Here is a 20,592-nt window from a genome sequence, read left to right on the forward strand (position 1 = left end):
AAACAAGATTTCCCTTTCATAAATCTGTGTTGACTCTGCCCAATCATATCATGATCTTCTCATCATCATAGGCAGTCCCTCGGAATTGAGGATGACTTGCTTCCACTCTTAAAATGAGTCCTTAAGTGGCTGAACAGTCCAATAGGAGAGCCACAGTCCCTGTCACTGGTGGGACAGATAGTCGTTGAGGGTAAGGGAGGGTGGGACAGATTTGCCGCACACTCTTTCCGTTGCCTGCGCTTGATTTCCGCATGCTCTCGGCGACGAGACTCGAAGTGCTCAGTGCCCTCCCAGATGAACTTCCTACACTTAGGGTGGTCTTTCGCCAAGGGCTCCCAGGTGTCAGTGGGGATGTTGCACTTTATCAAGGAGGCTTTGAGGGTGTCCTTGTAATGTTTCCTCTGCCCACCTTTGGCTCGTTTGCCATAAAGGAGTTCCGAGTAGAGCGCTTGCTTTGGAAGTCTCGTGTCTGGCATGCGGACAATGTGGCCTACCCAGCGGAGCTGATCAAGTGTGGTCAGTGCATCAATGCTGGAGATGTTGGCCTCCCAGGGGATTTGTAGGATCTTGCGGAGACACTGTTGGTGGTATTTCTCCAGCGTCTTGAGGTGTCTACGGTACATGGTCCATGTTTCTGAGCCATACAGGTGGGCAGGTATTACTATAGCCCTGTAGACTATGAGCTTGGTGGTAGATTTGAGGGCCTGGTCTTTGAACATTTTTTTCCTCAGGCGGCCGAAGGCTGCATTGACGCATTGGAGGCGGTGTTGAATCTCGTCATCAATATCTGCTCTGGTTAATAAGAGACTCCCAAGGTATGGGAAATGGTCCACATTGTCTTCTAAGTCTAAGCTGTTACCACATCCCTAATAATAGATTCTAGCATTTTCCACGCTACTGATGTCAGGCTAACTGGTCTGTAATTCCCTGTTTTCTCTCTCCCTCCTTTCTTGACTAACCAGGTTACATTTGCTACCTTCCAATCTGTGGGGAACATTCTAGAATCTTGAGAATTCTAGAAGATAAAAACCAATGCATCCACTATCTCTGCAGCCATCTCTTTTAAAAATACATAACAAAATCACTCTCAAACTCAATATAAAATACTTTGGGAGAAACAACATGGAGAGGCAGTATAATCTAAATTGTACTAGTTTGAGGGTGTGCAAGAGCAGAGGGACCTGGGGGTGCATATTCACTTGTCTTTCAAGGTGGCAGGGCAAATTGAAATTGCAGTTAAGAAAGCATGTGGGATGCATAGCTTTGTAAATAGAGGTATTGAATGCCAAGACAACAAAGTCATGCTAAACATTTATAAAACACTGGTTAGGCCTCAACTGGAGTGTTGTGTACAATTTTGGGCACCATACTTTAGGAAGAATATCAAGGCCTTGTAGAGGATACAGAGGAGGTTTACTAGGATGATACTAGGATGAGGGACTTTAATTATGTGGAGAGATTGGAGAAGCTGGATTGCTCTCCTTAGAGTATAGAAGGTTAAGGGACGACCTAATAGAGGTATTCAAAATTGAGGGGTTTTGATAGGGTAAGTAGGGAGAAACTGTTTCCTCTGACAAGTGGATTGATAACTAGAAGTCATAGATTTAATATAATTGGCAAAACAACTAGAAGGGAAATTATTCAAATTTTTTTCACACAGAGGGTTGTTAAGATCTGGCATGAACTACCTGAAAGGGTGGTGAAATCAGATTCCGTGGGAGCTTTCGAAAGGTAATTGGACTTGACGACAGATTTGCAGGGTTATGGGGAAAAAGCTGGGGTGTGGGACAAAATTGGACAGCTCTTTCAAAGTGCCAGCCCAGGCACGATGATCCAAATGGCCTCCTTCTGAGCTGTAAAATTATATAATAGGACGTTAAATTTTGAAAAATTGAATAAGTAGTGGCAGGCGCTAATCATTCTCTCCTCCAGCGATATTCAGTTTTAGCGCTCCAAGAGGGAAGTGGAGCGTTAAATCAAGTACGAACCACATCTCTTAGGGTGCTAAAGTCCAAGAGCGGGGCGGCAGCGGCAGAGTGCTAAACAATTTCAAGCGCATTGGTAACGGCATGAGATGCTGCTTCCCTCACTTAAAGGGAAAGGCCAATGATGCTGCACAAGCTAGTTGTCGACAGTTCTGTTTTGCAAAGCGACCTGCGCGACTGCCAATACAGCCCCAAACACATTCATAAAGTGGAGGGCTTGGACATCTTGCACCTGTGAAACATGAAAACTTAGTGCAGACACCAGACTGGTGCAAATAATAAAGGTTGCACTTAATGAAAATCATTCTCTTTAATTACCGTTCCCCAAGCGGCCAGCTGAGTTCACAACGCCTCCTCTTGCTGGCGTTGTCAGCACGAGGCAATACAGCAGGGGGCGAGTCTCAATTTTACATCCGGGATGATAACAGGGCGCTGCGCACTTTATGATGTCACGGTCTGTGTGGTGCTAGAGGCCCAGGCACTATGAGTTAGTGTCAGTGCTAAATCGGCACTGAACTTCGTGGGTATCACAGCATTCACCGCGCGCAGTCACTAATCCCTCAGCACTCTGTTAGCGCGCCCCTCCAGGTGCTAACGGTTTGCACTAACCTACCGAATTTCTAGTCCTATGATTCTATGTAAACTTGTCATGCTGTACACCCTTCCATAGTAATAGTGCTATAGGACCTCAGTTTTGTGTCTACCAGCCCCTCAGCTTGTTCTGCAACGATACTCCTCTGCTCCAATCAATTCTTCTCTGCTTCCCAAGTTGACATGCATTTGCTATCTTCTTCTTAGGCAGTCCTTCGGAGTCGAGGATGACTTATAGCATTTGCTATAACTATAAATAATAATATAAAATCAAGGTATTATAAAACGGAGTGACCAATGCCAACGAACCAGAAGTTGCGTACTGCGCACTCCAACAACCGGAAGTATGATGTTTCTGCCTTTTTAAGAGCGAGCCCGCTTTCTTCCTGGCGTTCCAGCTTTTTAATCAGCCCACTACCTTCCCAGCTTTTTTACCAGCTCACTCCCTTCCTGGCTTACCGGATTTTTCACTAGCTCGCACCATTCTCAGCTTTTAAACATTTTTTTAACGAACCCGCTCCCGTGACGAACTGGCAATGCGTATGCAGACCGCTTCCGGTTCATTGGCAGAAGTCGTCTTCATTATAAAAATAGAAGGATAGCAATAAGCAAATGATTTAGCAACTGAATTATGTCTGTTCACTCTGGTTCAATTATCTCCTGCCCTCTAACAGCTCTTCACCTGGAGATTATATATAGATTTGCCTCTCAGTGATCAATGTCATAGGAGAGGTTGACTAATACTGTAAAGATTTTTCGGATTTGCTATAAAGAAGGATGGGAAAAAAAAATGTCAATAAGTATCCTTGACTGTTAGTCAAATTTTGAATCATTGAAGTAACATTACTGAAACAATGCTGTTGCTCTCGCCCAAATCAACGAAGCTGAAGCCGGCCGGCTCCAATCTTTCCTCGCTCCCCCAATCCTCCGGTGCCCAGCCATGATCTTCCCTCCCCCGCCCCGACCGAAATCCTCAAGCCCCAATCTTTCTTCCCCCCCCCCCCCACCTCCTTCCCCCGATCTTCCAGAGGCTAACCCCGCCCCCCCCTCCCTGATTCTCCCTCCATCCTCTGTGCAGCCTAGTGCCACAGGCCTACCCACCCGGAGCCAGCCAGCTAGCCTCAGAGACCCCATCGCCTCCAACTGCCTTCCCCATGAAACACCTTCCCCATTAAACTCCAGCCCCTTGTCTCTCAAATGGTGGGTGGGTCATTCTGTCAATTATAATGTTCATAACAGTAATTATCTTCAAAATAGAATCTTCACAATCTCCTTAAGAGAGCAGAGCATTTAAAGACATTAATAACCCCTTAAAGAAGCAATGTTTTGCTGTAATATAATGTAAAATATAAACTATAAATGCTGGAAGCCTCAAATAAAAACAGGAAATGCTAGAAGGCTATTTTTATTATTTGTTCTTTAAGATGTGGACAACACAGTCAAGACAACATTTAGTGCCTATTCCTAGTTGTTATGAGGGCATTTAGAGTCAAACAGATAATTTGAGATTGGAGTTACACGAAGGCCAAGTGGTATGGTATGGGTGGCAGGCCATCCCCTTCTCTAAAGAACGTAAATAAACGAATTGGATTTTTACAATAATCCAGCAGCTTTCATGATTACTTTTCCTGGCACCAGCCCACAAATTACCAAATTTATTGAACTCAATTTTGCAGTTTGGAATTTGAACTCATGACTATAATATCACTGGTCCACTACCTTAACCACGACACTACTGTGATTGGCAGAGAGATTATTGTTCTGAGTTACAGCAGGTCCATCAGAATCTGAACAGAGAAAAGTTAGGTTAACATTTTGAATAGAAATTTGTCACCAGAACTCAGGAAAGATTTCCATCCAAAATATTAGACAGTTCCATTATGTGTTTTTTCCCATTTTTTTAAAGCACAATTTATACTATGTTAGTAACTATACAGTATCTTAGTGTTGTTTTTTTTATTTATTCACCACCGGAAGCATTAACACCTCTGATACAAATTCAGAGCTGTTTCCTGGTTCAATGTGAGGAGTGTGAATCTAATCATAATGCAATATTTATTATAAATACCACCATATGGTTTTAAAATGTATAATAATAGAAATATGACATTTTATTTCAAATTTTAATAGTACCTGCAGGAATTCAAACAACGATGTAACACCTCTCCAGTTTTCTTTCCACGACTCTTTCATCTTAAAGCTTATTGCTACATTTTGGCTGGCCAAGTGGGACATGCAACCCATCTTCTTGATCGAGCTTTAGATTTTAGCAAGACACATGGAAATATATTAGAAGAAAACTGGATAAAGACAAGTAGAGTAAGTGCTACCAGTTATTGTGATTGCCATTTTGTTTCATTGTTGGTAAAACAGGTAAACTATTAAAAGAAGGAAATGCAGTTCTAAGCATATTAAATAAGTCTAACCATCCCCTTTCTGAGCCGAGTCTGCACACCATACACACTTCTATCTGCATACTTTGCGACCTGCAAGATATTCATCCATCCAACAAAAATTCCCAGCTTCCTAATTAAGGCAAGTCTGTTTTCCACTTTCCAGTCTTTTGCTGAGCTTGCTGATCTTTTTGCTGTCTTGGTCCTTTCATTGTTTTCCCTAATGTTAGCCAGTGTTCTAGGCTAATTTTGCACTTTCACTCAAACCTGCTACAGAGTTGACATGCTGTGACTACTGGGCTTCACCATATTGCAGAATATTTTGCTATATTCTTCTGTCACTATGCATGTGGTTAAACCCATATTGCAGTGTCCACAAGTGTAAAGATATAAGTTCTTCTTCCTGCATACACTGAGAGGCGATGAAAGGATAGCTTAGGTTTGTGTGTCCATTTTCCCTGTTGATTCTGTAAACAACAACAACTTTTATTTATAAAAAGCGTTTAACATAGTAAAACATACCAAAGCGCTTCACAGGAATATTATCAAACAAAATTTGACACCAAGCTACGTAAGGACATATTAGGACAGATGACAAAAAGCTTGGTCAAAGAGGTAGTTTTTAAGGAGGGTCTTAAGGAGGAAAGAGAGGTGAAGAGGTTTAGGGAAGGAACTTCAGAGCTTCGGGCCTTGACAGCTGAAGGCACGGCTGCCAATGGTGGAGCGATTATTATTGGGGATGCTCAAGAGGCCAGAATTGGAGGAGCACAGATATCTTGGAGGGTTGTAGGGCTAGAATTGATCACAGAGAGAGGATGGGAAAGGCCATGAAGAAATTTGAAAACAAGGATGAGAATTTTAAAATTGAGGTGTTGCTGAACCAGGAGCTAATGTAGGTCAGCAAGCACAGGAATAATGCGTGAACGGGACTTGGAATGAGTTAGGACACATGCAGCAGACTTTTGATGACCTCAAGTTTACAGAGGGTGGAATGTGGGAGGCCGGCCAGGGGTTGGAATAGGCAAGTCTAGTGGTAACAAAGGCATGGATGAGGGTTTCATCAGCAGAGGAGCTGAGGCAGGGGCGGAGTCGGCAATGTTACGATGGTAGAAATAGGTAGTCTTAGTGATGGCGCGGATTTTAAAATTCTCATCCTTGTTTTCAAATTTCTCTATGATCTTGCCCCTCCCTAACTCTGTAAACTCCAGACCTCCATTATATCTGTGCTCCTCCAATTCTGGCCTCTTTTGCATCCCCGATTTTAACTGCTCCACCATTGGCAGCTCATCATGGGGTCAAATATGACAGCAAGGTTGCGGTCAGTTTCTGCCTCAGACAGTTGCCGAGGAGAGGGATGGTGTCGGTGGCTAGGGAATAGAATTTGTGGTGGGGACCAAAGACTTTGGGGTGGAAATTCTGTTGGGGGCTAATTAGGGTGCTAATGGCGGCAGGACAGTAAATTTTGCGCCGGGAAATAGTTGGCGTCTGCAGCCGCAAAATTCATCAGCTAGGCCCTGAATGTGGAGCGGAGCGCTAAGGGAGGTTTTCCACACCTCTTTTAGGGCGCTGAGCAACTGAAAATCCTGAGTTAAAGAGCCGGCCTCAGAGCACCTTAACAGAGGCTTCCCTGGAGAAAAAAGATTGGCAAAAAAAACACCAACAACATTCCCAATACTATACTGACGCCACATAAACATAAATCGCAAAAATTTAAAAATTAAAAACAATCATATTTACCTCAGGTAGACATTCCTTCCCTCACTGCCACCGCTACAGCTTGGACAGCCCACTTTCCCAGGCGGTCCCATTAGGGCGCGCAACAAGGCGCTACGGGTCCCCCAGAAAACAAATTTAAGAACCGTGTTGTAACCAGGAGTGTTGCACACCGGCTCGCCTCTCCCGGGTGGTACTGCTCCCCGCCCATGAAAAACCACCACCGAATGTCCTGGCGGGGTGCTGGAAGCTGGGCGCCCGCCTGGAAATGATTTCCGCCGCCATTGCTGTCCTTCCAGGGTGCGAACAGAGGTGGCAACAGATCGAATTTCCACCCCAATGGCTTCAGTCTTCCCAATATTTAGTTGGAAGAAACTTCTGTTCATCCAGTACAGGATGTCGGACAAGCCGTCTGACAATTTAAGACAGTGGAGGGGTTGACAGAGTTGGTGGTGAGGTAGAGCTGGGTGACATCAGCGTACATGTGGAAACTGACTGTGTTTTCAGATAATGTCAGCGAGGGGCAGCATGCAGATGAGAAATAGGAGGGGGATCAAGGAAAGATCCTTGGGGGACAGCAGATATAACAGTACCGGGGCAGGAAGAGAAGCTGTTGTAGGTGATTCTCTGGCTACGACTGGATAGATTAGAATGGAACCAGGCGAGTGCAATCTTCATCTTCAGCTGTTTCATCAATGACCTTCCCTCCATCATAAGGTCAGAAGTGCGGATGTTCGCTGATGACTGTACAGTGTTCAGTGCCATTCACAACTCCTCAGATAATGGAGCAGTTCATGCCCTTATGCAACAAGACTGTGGCGACATTCCGGCTTAGGCTGATAAGTGGCAAGTAACATTCGCACCACACAAGTGCCAGGCAATGACTATCTCCAATAAGCGAGAGTCTAACCACTGCCCCTTGACATTCAACAGCATTACCATCGTCGAATCCCCCACCATCAACATCCTGGGGATCACCATTGACCAGAAACTTAACTGGACCAGCTGCATAAATACTGTGGCAACAAGAACAGGTCAGAGACTGGGTATTCTGTGGCGGGTGTCTCACCTCCTGACTCTCCAAAGCCTTTCCACCATCTACAAGGCACAAGTCAGGAATGTGATGGAATACTCTCCACTTGCCTGGATGCGTGCAACTCCAACAACACTCAAGACGCTCGACTCCATCCAGGACAATGCAGCCCATCCATCACTTTAAACATTCACTCCCTCCATCACCAACGTACCATGGCTGCAATGTGTACCATCTACAAGATGCACTGCAGCAACTCACCAAGGCTTCTTCGGCAGCACCTCCCAAACCTGCGATCTCTACCACCGAGAAGGACAAGGGCAGCAGGCGCATGGGAACACCACCACCTCCACCTTCACCTCCACGTCACTCACCATCCTGGCTTGGAAGGATGTCGCTTTCCTTCATCGTAGCTGGATCAAAATCCTGGAACTCCCTTCCTAACAGCACTGTGGGAGAACCTTCACCACAAGGACTGAAGCAGTTCAAGAAGGCGGCTCACCACCATCTCCTCAAGGGCAATTAGGGATGGGCAATAAATGCTGACCTTGCCAATGACACCCACATCCCAGGAAAGAATAAAAATATATATTTTTTAAATCCTACCCAGCTGGATGACCGTGGAGAAACATTGGAGGAGGATTGTATGGTCAACTGTATCAAAGGTTGCCAACAGTTAGAGAAGGATAGTTAATCTTTTTTCACAGACATATAGGATGTTATTTGTGACTTTTGAACCTCCTCTAAAAGACATTGGGGAGAAATTGAGCTAGTTTGCGCCTGCCGTTAACTGGGCGCAAATAACTTTGCAACCGGGTGCGACGAGAATAGCTCCTGCTAAATTCAGCGGGGCTTTTGCATCGGCGGTAACACGTAGTGCCCCACTCTGCCACGCCTGGCAAAGTTGACATCCTCACTGTGCGCAGCGCCCCGGAACAAAAATTGGCCCTCATTCCATGGGAATTTTTAGTTGGGCTATAATGTTTCCTTCTTAGTTTCAAATACGCAGACAGGCGTTTCGACCGATTTGAGCAATTTGCAGTTGAATGAGTGTTGTGGCTCTTAAAGGTTCATGACTTTTCCTGAGGACAGATTTGAAACTCCAACATTTATATCGTTTCATGGGGGCTGTCACTGTCGGAGGCAACTGAGGCACAGAGAAACACTACAAAATGTGCCGAGAGGCCCCACAGGGCAATCAACAGGCAGCCTTACCCTCCCAGAGTATTCCAGCAACAGTTCTCCTACATCAAGTTCACTGAGGAACAATGTGTTTGAAGGTTGCAATTTAGCAAGAATGTGGTCACAGAGCTATGCCACCTCCAACCAAAGTTGGGTGGCAGTGTGAGCTGCGAGGAGGATGCTATGAGGCTGCAGAGTGACTTGGATAGGTTAGGTGAGTGGGCAAATGCATGGCAGATGAAGTATAATGTGGATAAATGTGAGGTTATCCACTTTGGTGGTAAAAACAGAGAGACAGACTATTATCTGAATGGTGACAGATTAGAAAAAGGGGAGGTGCAACGAGACCTGGGTGTCATGGTACATCAGTCATTGAAGGTTGGCATGCAGGTACAGCAGGCGGTTAAGAAAGCAAATGGCATGTTGGCCTTCATAGCGAGGGGATTTGAGTACAGGGACAGGGAGGTGTTGCTACAGTTGTACAGGGCCTTGGTGAGGCCACACCTGGAGTATTGTGTACAGTTTTGGTCTCCTAACTTGAGGAAGGACATTCTTGTTATTGAGGTAGTGCAGCGAAGGTTCACCAGACTGATTCCCGGGATGGCGGGACTGACATATCAAGAAAGACTGGATCAACTAGGCTTGTATTCACTGGAGCTCAGAAGAATGAGAAACGTTTAAAATTCTGACGGGTTTAGCCAGGTTAGATGCAGGAAGAATGTTCCCAATGTTGGGGAAGTCCAGAACCAGGGGTCACAGTCTAAGGATAAGGGGTAAGCCATTTAGGACCGAGATGAGGAGAAACTTCTTCACCCAGAGAGTGGTGAACCTGTGGAATTCTCTACCACAGAAAGTTGTTGAGGCCAATTCATTAAATATATTCAAAAAGGAGTTAGATGTAATCCTTACTACTAGGGGGATCAAGGGGTATGGCAAGAAAGCAGGAATGGGGTACTGAAGTTGCATGTTCAGCCATGAATTCATTGAATGGCGGTGCAGGCTCGAAGGGCCGAATGGCCTATTCCTGCACTTATTTTCTATGTTTCTATATTTCTATGTTTCCTGCAACCAGACTTCGAGCCTCAGACTAGGGTAAGGATGGCTTTCTCAGTGTAGTCAAAGTCACCAAAGCCACTCAATTTTTACGCCAGTGGATCCTTCCACTGTGAAACAGGAGACATCTCCAACATCTCCCAGTTTGCCGTCCATTGCTGCATCTGCAAGGTCACAGATGCTCTCTACAGAAGGAGGAGGAATTACATTTCCTTCCCCATCACCAGACAGAAGTGGCACAAGAATGCATGTGGCTTTTCCAGGATAGCAGGCTTACCCATAATGCAGAGCGCCATTCACTGCACCCACATTACTTTGTAAGCACCACATAACAATCCTGAGGTATTCCGTAATGGCAAAGGCTTCTACTCACTTAATGTGCAGTTGGTGTGCGACCACACACACCGAATCCTCACCGTCAATGCCTTCTATCCTGGTAGCAGCCACAATGTATTTATCCTGCACGAGACCAACTCTCTTCCAGCCACCACATCACAATCGTGGCTGACTGCTCAGAGGGCTATCCGCTCTCCACCTGGCTCATGACTCCCCTCCACAACCCCAACGTTCGTGCCCAGCATTCATATAATGAGAGCCATGTTGTCATCAGAAACATCATGAAGCAGACCATCGGTGTGCTCAAGCAACGGTTCCGTTGCCTTGATCACTCAGGAAGAGTCCTCCAATACTCGGCTGAACAGGTGTTTCATTTCATCGTTGTCTGCTGCATGCTGCACAACTTGGTCTCCAGTCATCTTGGACCCCCTTGCCACTTGACCAAGACCTTGCTCAGCTAAGCCCGTGTGGTAGCCGGTGTGCAACAACCACCCCATGTTAAAAGAACTCACGCACAGACATCTTCCACTCCGTTAACATGACGTTTGGCACCTGGAACGTCAGGACCCTCATAGACAACTCCAACAGTGACAGGCCAGAAAGCCACACCGCCATAGTTGCCAGAGCAGAAATCAAGCGCAGGCAGCGGAAAGAACGTGCGGCAAACCAGTCTCACCCACCCCTTACACAGGCAGATAGGGAATGGGTGACCAGCAGGAAGAGTAGGGGAAGCAAGGTAATGCAGGGGTCCCGTGCAGTCATCTCCCTCCAAAACAGATATAACATTTTGGGTACTGTTGGGGGAGATGGCTCATCAGGGGAAGGCAGCAGCAGCCAAGTTCATGGTACCATTGATGGCTCTGCTGCACAGGAGAGCAGGAAAAATAGTGGGAGAGCTATAGTGATAGGGGATTCTATTGTAAGCGGAATAGATAGATGTTTCTGCAGCCGCAAATGAGACACCAGGATGATATGTTGCCTCACTGGTGCAAGGGTCAAGGATGTCTCGGAGCTGCTGCAGGGCATTCTGGAGGGGAGCCAGTTGCCGTGGTGCATATAGCTACCAACGATATCGGTAAAAAACGGGATGAGATCGTACAAGCTGAATTTAGGGTGCTAGGAGTTAAATTAAAAAGTAGGACCTCAAAGGTAGTAATCTCAGGATTGCTACCAGTGCCACGTGCTAGACAGAGTAGGAATCACAGGATAGTTCAGATGAATACGTGGCTTGAGGAGTGGTGCAGGGGGGGATTCAAATTCCTGGGACATTGAAACCAGTTCTGGTGGAAGTGGGACCAGTACAAACCCAACGGTCTGCACCTGGGCAGCACCAGAACCAATGTACTGGGTAGAGTGTTTGCTAGTGCTGTTGGGGAAGGTTTAAACTAATATGGCAGGGGGATGGGAATCTATGCAGAGAGGCAGAGGGAAGTAAAAAAGGGGCAGAAGCAAAAGGTGGGAAGGAGAAAAACAAGAGTAGAGGGCAGAGAAATCAAGGGCAAAAATCAAAAAGGTCCACATAGCAACATAGAAAATAGATGCAGGAGTAGGCCACTCAGCCCTTTGAGCCTGCACCACCATTCAATAAGATCATGGCTGATCATTCACCTCAGTACTCCTTTCCTGCTTTCTCTCTATACCCCTTGATCCCTTTAGCCGTAAGAGTCATATCTAACTCCCTCTTGAATATATCTAACGAACTGGCATCAACAACTCTCTGTGGTAGAGAATTCCACAGGTTAACAACTCTCTGAGTGAAGAAGTTTCTCCTCATCTCAGTCCTAAATGACTTACCCCTCATCCTTAGACTGCGTCCCCTAGTTCTGGACTTCCCCAACATCGGGAACATTCTTCCTGCATCTAATCTGTCCAGTCCCATCAGAATTTTATACGTTTCTATGAGATCCCCTCTCATTCTTCTAAACTCCAGTGAATACAGCCCCAGTCGATCCAGTCTCTCCTCATATGTCAGTCCTGCCATCCTGGGAATCAGTCTGGTGAACCTTCGCTGCACTCCCTCAATAGCAAGAAAGTCCTTCCTCAAATTAGGAGACCAAAACTGAACACAGTATTCCAGGTGAGCCCTCACCAAGTCCCTGTACAACTGCAGTAAGACCTTCCTGCCCCTATACTCAAATCCCCTAGCAATGAAGGCCAACATGCTATTTACCTTCTTCACCGCCTGCTGTATCTGCATACCAACTTTCAATGACTGATGTACCATGACACCCAGGTCTCGTTGCACCTCCCCTTTTCCTAATCTGTCACCATTCAGATAATATTTTGCCTTCGCGTTTTTGCCACCATGCATTTGCCCACTCACCTAACCTGTCCAAGTCACCCTGCAACCTCTTGGAATCCTCCTCACAGCTTACACTGCCACCCAGCTTAGTGTCATCGTCAAACTTGGAGATATTACACTCAATTCCTTCATCTAAATCATTGATGTATATTGTAAATAGCTGGGGTCCCAGCACTGAGCCCTGCGGCACCCCAGTAGTCACTGCCTGCCATTGTGAAAAGGACCCATTTATCCCGGCTCTCTGCTTCCTGTCTGCCAACCAGTTCTCTATCCACGTCAATACATTACCCCCAATACCATGTGCTTTAATTTTACACACCAATCTCTTGTGCAGAACCTTGTCAAAAGCCTTTTGAAAGTCAAAATACACCACATCCACTGGTTCTCTCTTGTCCACTCTATTAGTTACATCTTCAAAAAAAGATTTGTCAAGCATGATTTCCCTTTCATAAATCCATGCTGACTTGGACCAATCCTGTCACTGCTTTCCAAATGCGATGCAATTTCATTTTTAATAATTGATTGCAATATTTTCCCCACTACCGATGTTAGGCTAACCGGTCTATAATTCCCCGTTTTCTCTCTCCCTCCATTTTTAAAAACTGGTGTTACATTAGCTACTCTCCAGTCCATAGGAACTGATCCAGAGTTGATAGACTGTTGGAAAATGATTACCAATGCATCCACTATTTCTAGGGCCACTTTCTTAAGTACTCTGGGATACAGACTATCAGACCCTGGGGATTTATTGGCCTTCAATCCCATCAATTTCTCTAACACAGTTTCCTGACTAATAAGGATTTCCTTCAGTTCCTCCTTCTCGCTAAACTCTCGGTCCCCTACTATTTCCGGCAGGTTATTTGTGTCTTCCTTCGTGAAGACAGAACCAAAGTATTTGTTCAATTGGTCTGCCATTTCCTTGTTCCCCATTATAAATTCACCTGATTCTGACTGAAGGCTCGAGTCTCAATGCAAGGAGCATTCGTAATAAAGTGGATTAATTAACTGCACAGATAGCTGTTAACGGATAAGATATAATTGGGATTACGGAGACATGGCTCCAGGGTAACCAAGGCTGGTAACTCAACATCCAGTGGTATTCAATATTCAGGAAGGATAGACAGGAAGGAAAAGGAGGTGGGGTAGCATTACTGGTTAAAGAGGAGATTAACACAATATTAAAGAAGGACATTAGCTTGGATGATGTGGAATCTATATGGGTAGAGCTGTGAATTACCAAAGGGCAGAAAAACGTTAGTGGGAGTTGTGTACATACCACCAAATAGTATTAAGGAGGTTGGCGATGGCATCAAACAGGAAATTAGGGATGCGTGCAATAAGGGTACAGCAGTTACCATGGGGGACTTTAAGCTATATCGAGATTGGGCTAACCAAGCTGGTAGCAGTACTGTGGAGGAGGATTTCCTGGAGTGGATAAGGAATGGTTTTGTAGACCAATATGTTGAGGAACCAACTAGAGAGCAGACCATTCTAGACTGGGTCTTGTGTAATGAAAGAGGATTATTTAGCAATCTGGTCGTGCGAGGCCCCTTGTGGAAGCGTGACCATAATATGGTAGAATTCTTCATTAAGATGGAGAGTTAATTCAGAGACTAGGGTCCTGAACTTAAGGAAAGGTAACTTCGATGGTATGAGACGTGAATTGGCTAGGATAGACTGGCGAATGATATTTAAAGGGCTGACGATGGATAGCCAATGGCAGACATTTAAAGATCACATGGATGAACTACAACAATTGTACATCCCTGTTTGGCGTCAAAATAAAAAGGGGAAGGTGGCTCGACCGTACTTAACAAGGGAAATTAGGGATCGTGTTAATTCCAAGTAAGAGAAATCCAAGTAACAGTCGGAGGAGTTCAGGCAGTCCGGAGACGTCGAACGGCCTATAAACGCCCAGCGCGTCGGTGAGGCGGTAGTCGGAGGAGTTCGGGCAGTCCGGGGACGTCGAGCATCCTATAAAGGCCCAGCGCGTTGATGAGGCGGCAGTCGGAGGAGTTCGGGCAGTCCGGGGACGATGAGCGGCCTATAAAGGCCCAGCGCGTCGATGAGGCGGCAGTCGGAGATCGGGCAGTCCGGGGACATCGAGTGGCCTATAAAGGCCCAGCGCGTCGATGAGGCGGCAGTCGGAGGAGCTCGGGCAGTCCGGGGACGTCGAGTAGCCTATAAAGGCCTACTGGTGCAGCTGCAGCAGGGAGGCAAAAAAAAAGTAGAAAGAAATCAAAAGGTGAGTCACAGCCAAGGGGGTAAGCGATTGGCTGGTGATTGGTAAGTAGCTCTTTTTTTCTTTTCTATATCAGTAAGTAACCATTAGCATTGTTGTTGCCAATTTAAGTATATCTACGGGTTAAGTCATGGCAGGACAGCTCAGACACGTGTTATGCTCCTCCTGTACCATGTGGGAAGTCAGGGACGCTTCCGGTGTCCCTGACGACTACGTGTGTGGAAAGTGTATCCGCCTCCAGCTCCTGACGGACCGCATTGCGGAACTGGAGCTGCGGGTGGATTCACTCTGGAGCATGCACGATGCTGAGAATGATGTGAATAGCACATTTAGTGAGTTGGTCTTACTGCAGGTAAAGGGTCCACAGCCAGATAGGGAATGGAAGACCAACAGAAAGAGCAGTGCAAGGAAGGTAGTGCAGGGATCCGCTGTGGTCATCCCCCTGCAAAACAGATACACCGCTTTGAGTACTGTTGAGGGGGAGGAATCATTAGGGGAGAGCAGCAGCAGCCAAGTTCTTGGCAACGTGGCTGGCTCTGCTGCACAGGAGGGCAGGGAAAAGAGTGTGAGAGCTATAGTGATAGGGGATTCAATTGTAAGGGGAATAGATCGGTGTTTCTGTGGCCGCAACCGAGACTCCAGGATGATATGTTGCCTCCCTGGTGCAAGGGTCAAGGATGTCTCGGAGCGGGTGCAGGACATTCTGAAAAGGGAGGGTGAACAGCCAGTTGTCGTGGAGCAGAAAGGTACCAACAATAAAGGAAAAAAATGGGATGAGGTCCTATGAGACGAATTCAGGGAGATAGGAGTTAAATTAAAAAGTAGGAACTCAAAAGTAATAATCTCAGGATTGCTACCAGTGCCACATACTAGTCAGAGTAGGAATCGCAGGATAGCTCAGGTGAATACGTGGCTTGAGGAGTGGTGCAAAAGGGAGGGATTCAAATTCCTGGGGCGGGAACCGGTTCTGGGGGAGGTGGGACCAGTACAAACTGGACGGTCTGCACCTGGACAGGACGGGAACCAATGTCCTAGGGGGAGTGTTTGCTAGTGCTGTTGGGGAGGAGTTAAACTAATATGGCAGGGGGATGGGAACCTATGCAGGGAGACAGAGGGAAATAAAATGGAGTCAGAAGCAAAAGATAGAAAGGAGAATAGTAAAAGTGGAGGGCAGAGAAACCCAAGGCAAAAAACAAAAAGGGCCACATTACAGCAAAATTCTAAAGGGGCAAAGTGTGTTAAAAAGACAAGCCTGAAGGCTCTGTGCCTCAATGCAAGGAGTATTCGGAATAAGGTGGACGAGTTAACTGCGCAGATAGCAGTTCACAGCTATGATGTCATTGGCATCACGGAGACATGGCTCCAGGGTGACCAAGGCTGGGAACTCAACATCCAAGGGTATTTAGCATTTAGGAAGGATAGACAGAAAGGAAAAGGAGGCGGGGTGCCGTTGCTGGTTAAAGTGGAAATTAGTAAGGAGGGACATTAGCCTAGATGATGTGGAATCGGTATGGGTGGAGCTGCAAAATTCCAAAGGGCAGAAAACGCTAGTGGGAGTTGTGTACAGACCATCAAACAGTAGTAGTGAGGTTGGGGACAGCATCAAACAAAAAATAAGGGATGTGTGCAATAAAGGTAAAGCAGTTATCATGGGTGACTTAAATCTACATATTGATTGGGCTAACCAAACTGGTAGCAATGCAGTGGAGGAGGATTTCCTGGAGTGTATTAGGGATGGTTTTCTAGACCAATATGTCAAGGAACCAACTAGGGAGCTGGCCATCCGAGACTGGGTGATGTGTAATGAGAAGGGATTAATGAGAAATCTTGTTGTGCGAGGCCCCTTGGGAAGAGTGACCATAATATGGTAGAATTCTTTATTAAGATGGAGAGTGACACAGTTAATTCGGAAACTAGGATCCTGAACTTAAGGAAAGGTAACTTCGATGGTTTGAGGCGTGAATTGGCTAGAATAGACTGGCAAAGGATACTTAAAGGGTTGACGGTGGATAAGCAATGGCAAACATTTAAAGATCACGTGGATGAACTTCAGCAATTTCACATCCCTGTCTGGAGTAAAAATAAAATGGGGAAGGTGGCTCAACCATGGCTAACAAAGGGAAATTAAGGATAGTGTTAAAGCCAAGGAAGAGGCATATAATTTGGCTAGAAAAAGCAACAAATCTGAGGACTGGGAGAAATTTAGAATTCAATAGAGGACAACTAAGGATTTAATTAAGAGGGGGAAAATAGAGTACGAGAGGAAACTTGCAGGGAACATAAAAACGTCTATAAATATGTGAAGAGAAAAAGATTAGTGAAGACAAACGTGGGTCCCTTACAGTTGGATTCAAATTAATTTATAATGGTGAACAAAGAAATGGCAGACAAATTGAACAAATACTTCAGTTCTGTCTTCACGAAGGAAGACATAAATAATCTTTTGATTGTACTGGGGGGACAGTAGGTCTAGTGATAAGGAGGAACTGAAGGATATCCTTATTAGGCGGGAAATTGTGTTCGGGAAATTGATTGGATTGCAGGCTGATAAATCCCCGGGGCCTGATAGTCTGCATCCCAGTGTAATTAAGGAAGTGGCCCTAGAAATAGTGGATGCATTGGTGATCATTTTGCAACAGTCTATCGACTCTGGATCAGTTCCTATGGACTGGAGGGTAGCTAACGTAACACCATTATTTAAAAAGGAAGGGAGAGAGAAAACGGGTAATTATAGACCGGTTAGCCTGACATCGGTAATGGGGAAAATGTTGGAATCGATCATTAAGGATGAAATAGTAGCGCATTCAGAAAGCAGTGACAGGATCAGACCAAGTCAGCATGGATTTATGAAAGGGAAATCATGCTTGACAAATCTTCTGGAATTTTTTGAGGATGTAACTCGCAGAGTGGACAAGGGACAACCAGTGGATGTGGTGTATTTGGACTTTCAAAAGGTTTTTGACAAGGTTCCGCACAAGAGATTGGTGTGCAAAATCAAAGCGTATGGTATTGGGGGTAATGTAGTGACATGGATAGAGAACTGGCTGGCAGACAGGAAGCAGGGAGTCGGGATAAACGGGTCCTTTTCAGAATGGCAGGCAGTGACTAGTGGAGTGCCGCAGGGCTCAGTGCTGGGACCCTAGCTCTTTACAATATACATTAATGATTTAGATGAAGGAATTGATAGTAATATCTCCAAGTTTGTGGATGACACTAAACTGGGTGGCGGTGTGGGCTGTGAGGAGGATGCTAAGAGGCTGCAGGGTGAATTGGACAGGTTAGGTGAGTGGGCAAATGCATGGCAGATTCAGTATAATATGGATAAATGTGAGGTTATCCATTTTGGGGGCAAAAACCCGAAGGCAGAATAATATCTGGATGGCGGCAGATTAGGATAAGGGGAGGTGCAATGAGCCCTAGGTGTCATGGTTCATCAGTCACTGAAAGTGGGCATGCAGGTACAGCAGGTGGTGAAGAAGGCAAATGGTATGTTGGCCTTCATAGCTAGGGGATTTGAGTATAGGAGCAGGGAGGTCTTATTGCAGTTGTACAGGGCCTTAGTGAGGCCTCACCTGGAATATTGTGTACAGTTTTGGCCTCCTAATATGAGGAAGGACTTTCTTGCTATTGAGGGAGTGCAACGAAGGTTCACCAGACTGATTCCAGGGATGGCTGGACAGTCATATGAGGAGAGACTGGATCAACTGGGCCTTTATTCACTGGAGTTTAGAAGGATGAGAGGGGATCTCATAGAAACGTATAAGATTCTGACGGGACTGGACAGGTTAGATGCGGGAAGAATGTTCCCGATGTTGGGGAAGTCCAGAATCAGGGACATAGTCTTAGGATAAGGGGTAGGCCATTTAGGACTGAGATGAGGAGAAACTTCTTCACTCAGAGAGTTGTTAACCTATGGAATTACCTGCCGCAGAGAGTTGTTGATGCCAGTTCATTGGATATATTCAAGAGGGAGTTAGGTATGGCCCTTACGGCTAGGGGGATCAAGGGGTATGGAGAGAACGCAGGAAAGGGATACTGAGGGAATAATCAACCATGATCTTATTCAATGGCGGTGCAGGCTCGAAGGGCCGAATGGTCTAATCCTGCACCTATTTTCTATGTTTCTATGTTTCTAAATAAATTTGCCAGAAAAAGCAGCAAACCTGAGGACTGGGAGAAATTTAGAATCCAGCAGAGGAGGACTAAGGGTTTAATTAGGAGGTGGAAAATAGAGTACGAGAGTAAGCTTGCAGGGAACATAAAAACTGACTGCAAAAGCTTCTATAGATATGTGAAGAGACAAAGAGTAGTGAAGACTAATGTAGGTCCCTTGCAGTCAGAATCAGGTGAATTCATAATGGGGAACAAGGAAATGGCAGACCAATTGAACAAATACTTTGGTTCTGTCTTCACTCAGGAAGACACGAATAACCTCCCGAAAATAATAGGGGACCGAGGATCTAGCGAGAAGGAGGAACTGAAGGAAATCCTTACCAGTCAGGAAATTGTGTTATGGAAATTGATGGGATTGAAGGCCAATAAATCCCCAGGGCCTGATAGTCTGCATCCCAGAGTACTTAAGGAAATGGTCCTAGAAATAGTGGATGCATTGGTGATCATTTTCCAACAGTCTATCGACTCTGGATCAGTTCCTATGGACTGGAGAGTAGCTAATGTAACACCACTTTTTAAAAAAGGAGGGGGAGAGAAATCAGGGAATTATAGCCTGACATCGGTAGTGGGGAAAATGTTGGAATCAATTATTAAAGATGTAATAGCAGCTCATTTGGAAAGCAGTGACAGGATCGGTCCAAGTCAGCATGGAATTATGAAAAGGAAATCATGCTTGACAAATCTTCTGGAATTTTTTGAGGATGTAACTAGTAGAGTGGACAAGAGAGAACCAGTGGATGTGAAGTATTTGGACTTTCAAAAGGCTTTTGACTCGGTCCCACATAAGAGATTAGTGTGCAAAATTAAAGCACATGGTATTGGAGGTAATGTATTTAAGTGGATAGAGAATTAGTTAGCAGACAGGAAGCAAAGTGCAGGAATAAACAGGTCCTTTTCAGAATGGCAGGCAGTGACTAGTGGGATACCGCAAGGTTCAGTGCTGGGATCCCAGCTATTTACAATATACATTAATGATTTAGACGAAGGAATTGAATGCAATATCTCCAAGGTTGCAGATGACACTAAGCTTAACAATTGTATATCCACTAATCTGAAGTGGTTGAGGATTCTTCTTCATTAACATTGCTTGATATTGCCAGGCACCAAAACAAATCAACATTCATAAATGTTATGAAATTCTTACCAATGTGTTTTTACTGTGTTATTAGGATGCATGGTTTATGGATGAAAGTGAAGAGGAGCTTGAAAATTTATGGGTCAAATCAGCTAAAAATATGCCAATCTGGGATGAAGTAACAAGTGCATCTCCAAATTCTAGGTATCTTCTACAGACAGTGAGATCCATGAATGACTTTGTCATAGATGAAAACGTATCACCAACCAAGTCAGAGGCTGACTTAGTATGCATTCCCTACTAATTGAACTCAATATTGTGAAACCTATAGGTAATTACTTGCCACTAATAGTTCAATCAATTGTTACATTGTGGTGTTTCCATTCCAAGTGTTTTCATTCCTCAAAATAAAATGCATGAATAAATATTTTGTTACTGCTTATATTAATTTTGTTACTGCTTATATTAATGAGGGGGACCTTTTAAAGCATTTATAAATAGATTTAACTTTCAC

At 45.2% G+C, this 20,592-nt stretch overlaps 1 protein-coding gene across 1 annotated transcript in view; it reads left to right on the forward strand.

Annotated features, from left to right (window-relative positions):
• Positions 1–20,382, forward strand: part of LOC139254130 (adenylate cyclase type 10-like) — a 64,594-nt gene extending 44,212 nt beyond the window's left edge. Inside the window, exons 6-7 of the mRNA XM_070873647.1 lie at positions 4,707–4,895; positions 20,173–20,382. Of these exons, the coding sequence (XP_070729748.1) occupies positions 4,707–4,895; positions 20,173–20,382 (399 nt within the window). The remainder of the gene's footprint in view (positions 1–4,706; positions 4,896–20,172) is intronic.
• The last annotated feature ends 210 nt before the right edge of the window (positions 20,383–20,592 follow it).

This window comes from Pristiophorus japonicus, chromosome 3 (genome assembly GCF_044704955.1).
Source record: "Pristiophorus japonicus isolate sPriJap1 chromosome 3, sPriJap1.hap1, whole genome shotgun sequence".
NCBI classification, from domain to species: Eukaryota; Metazoa; Chordata; class Chondrichthyes; family Pristiophoridae; genus Pristiophorus; species Pristiophorus japonicus.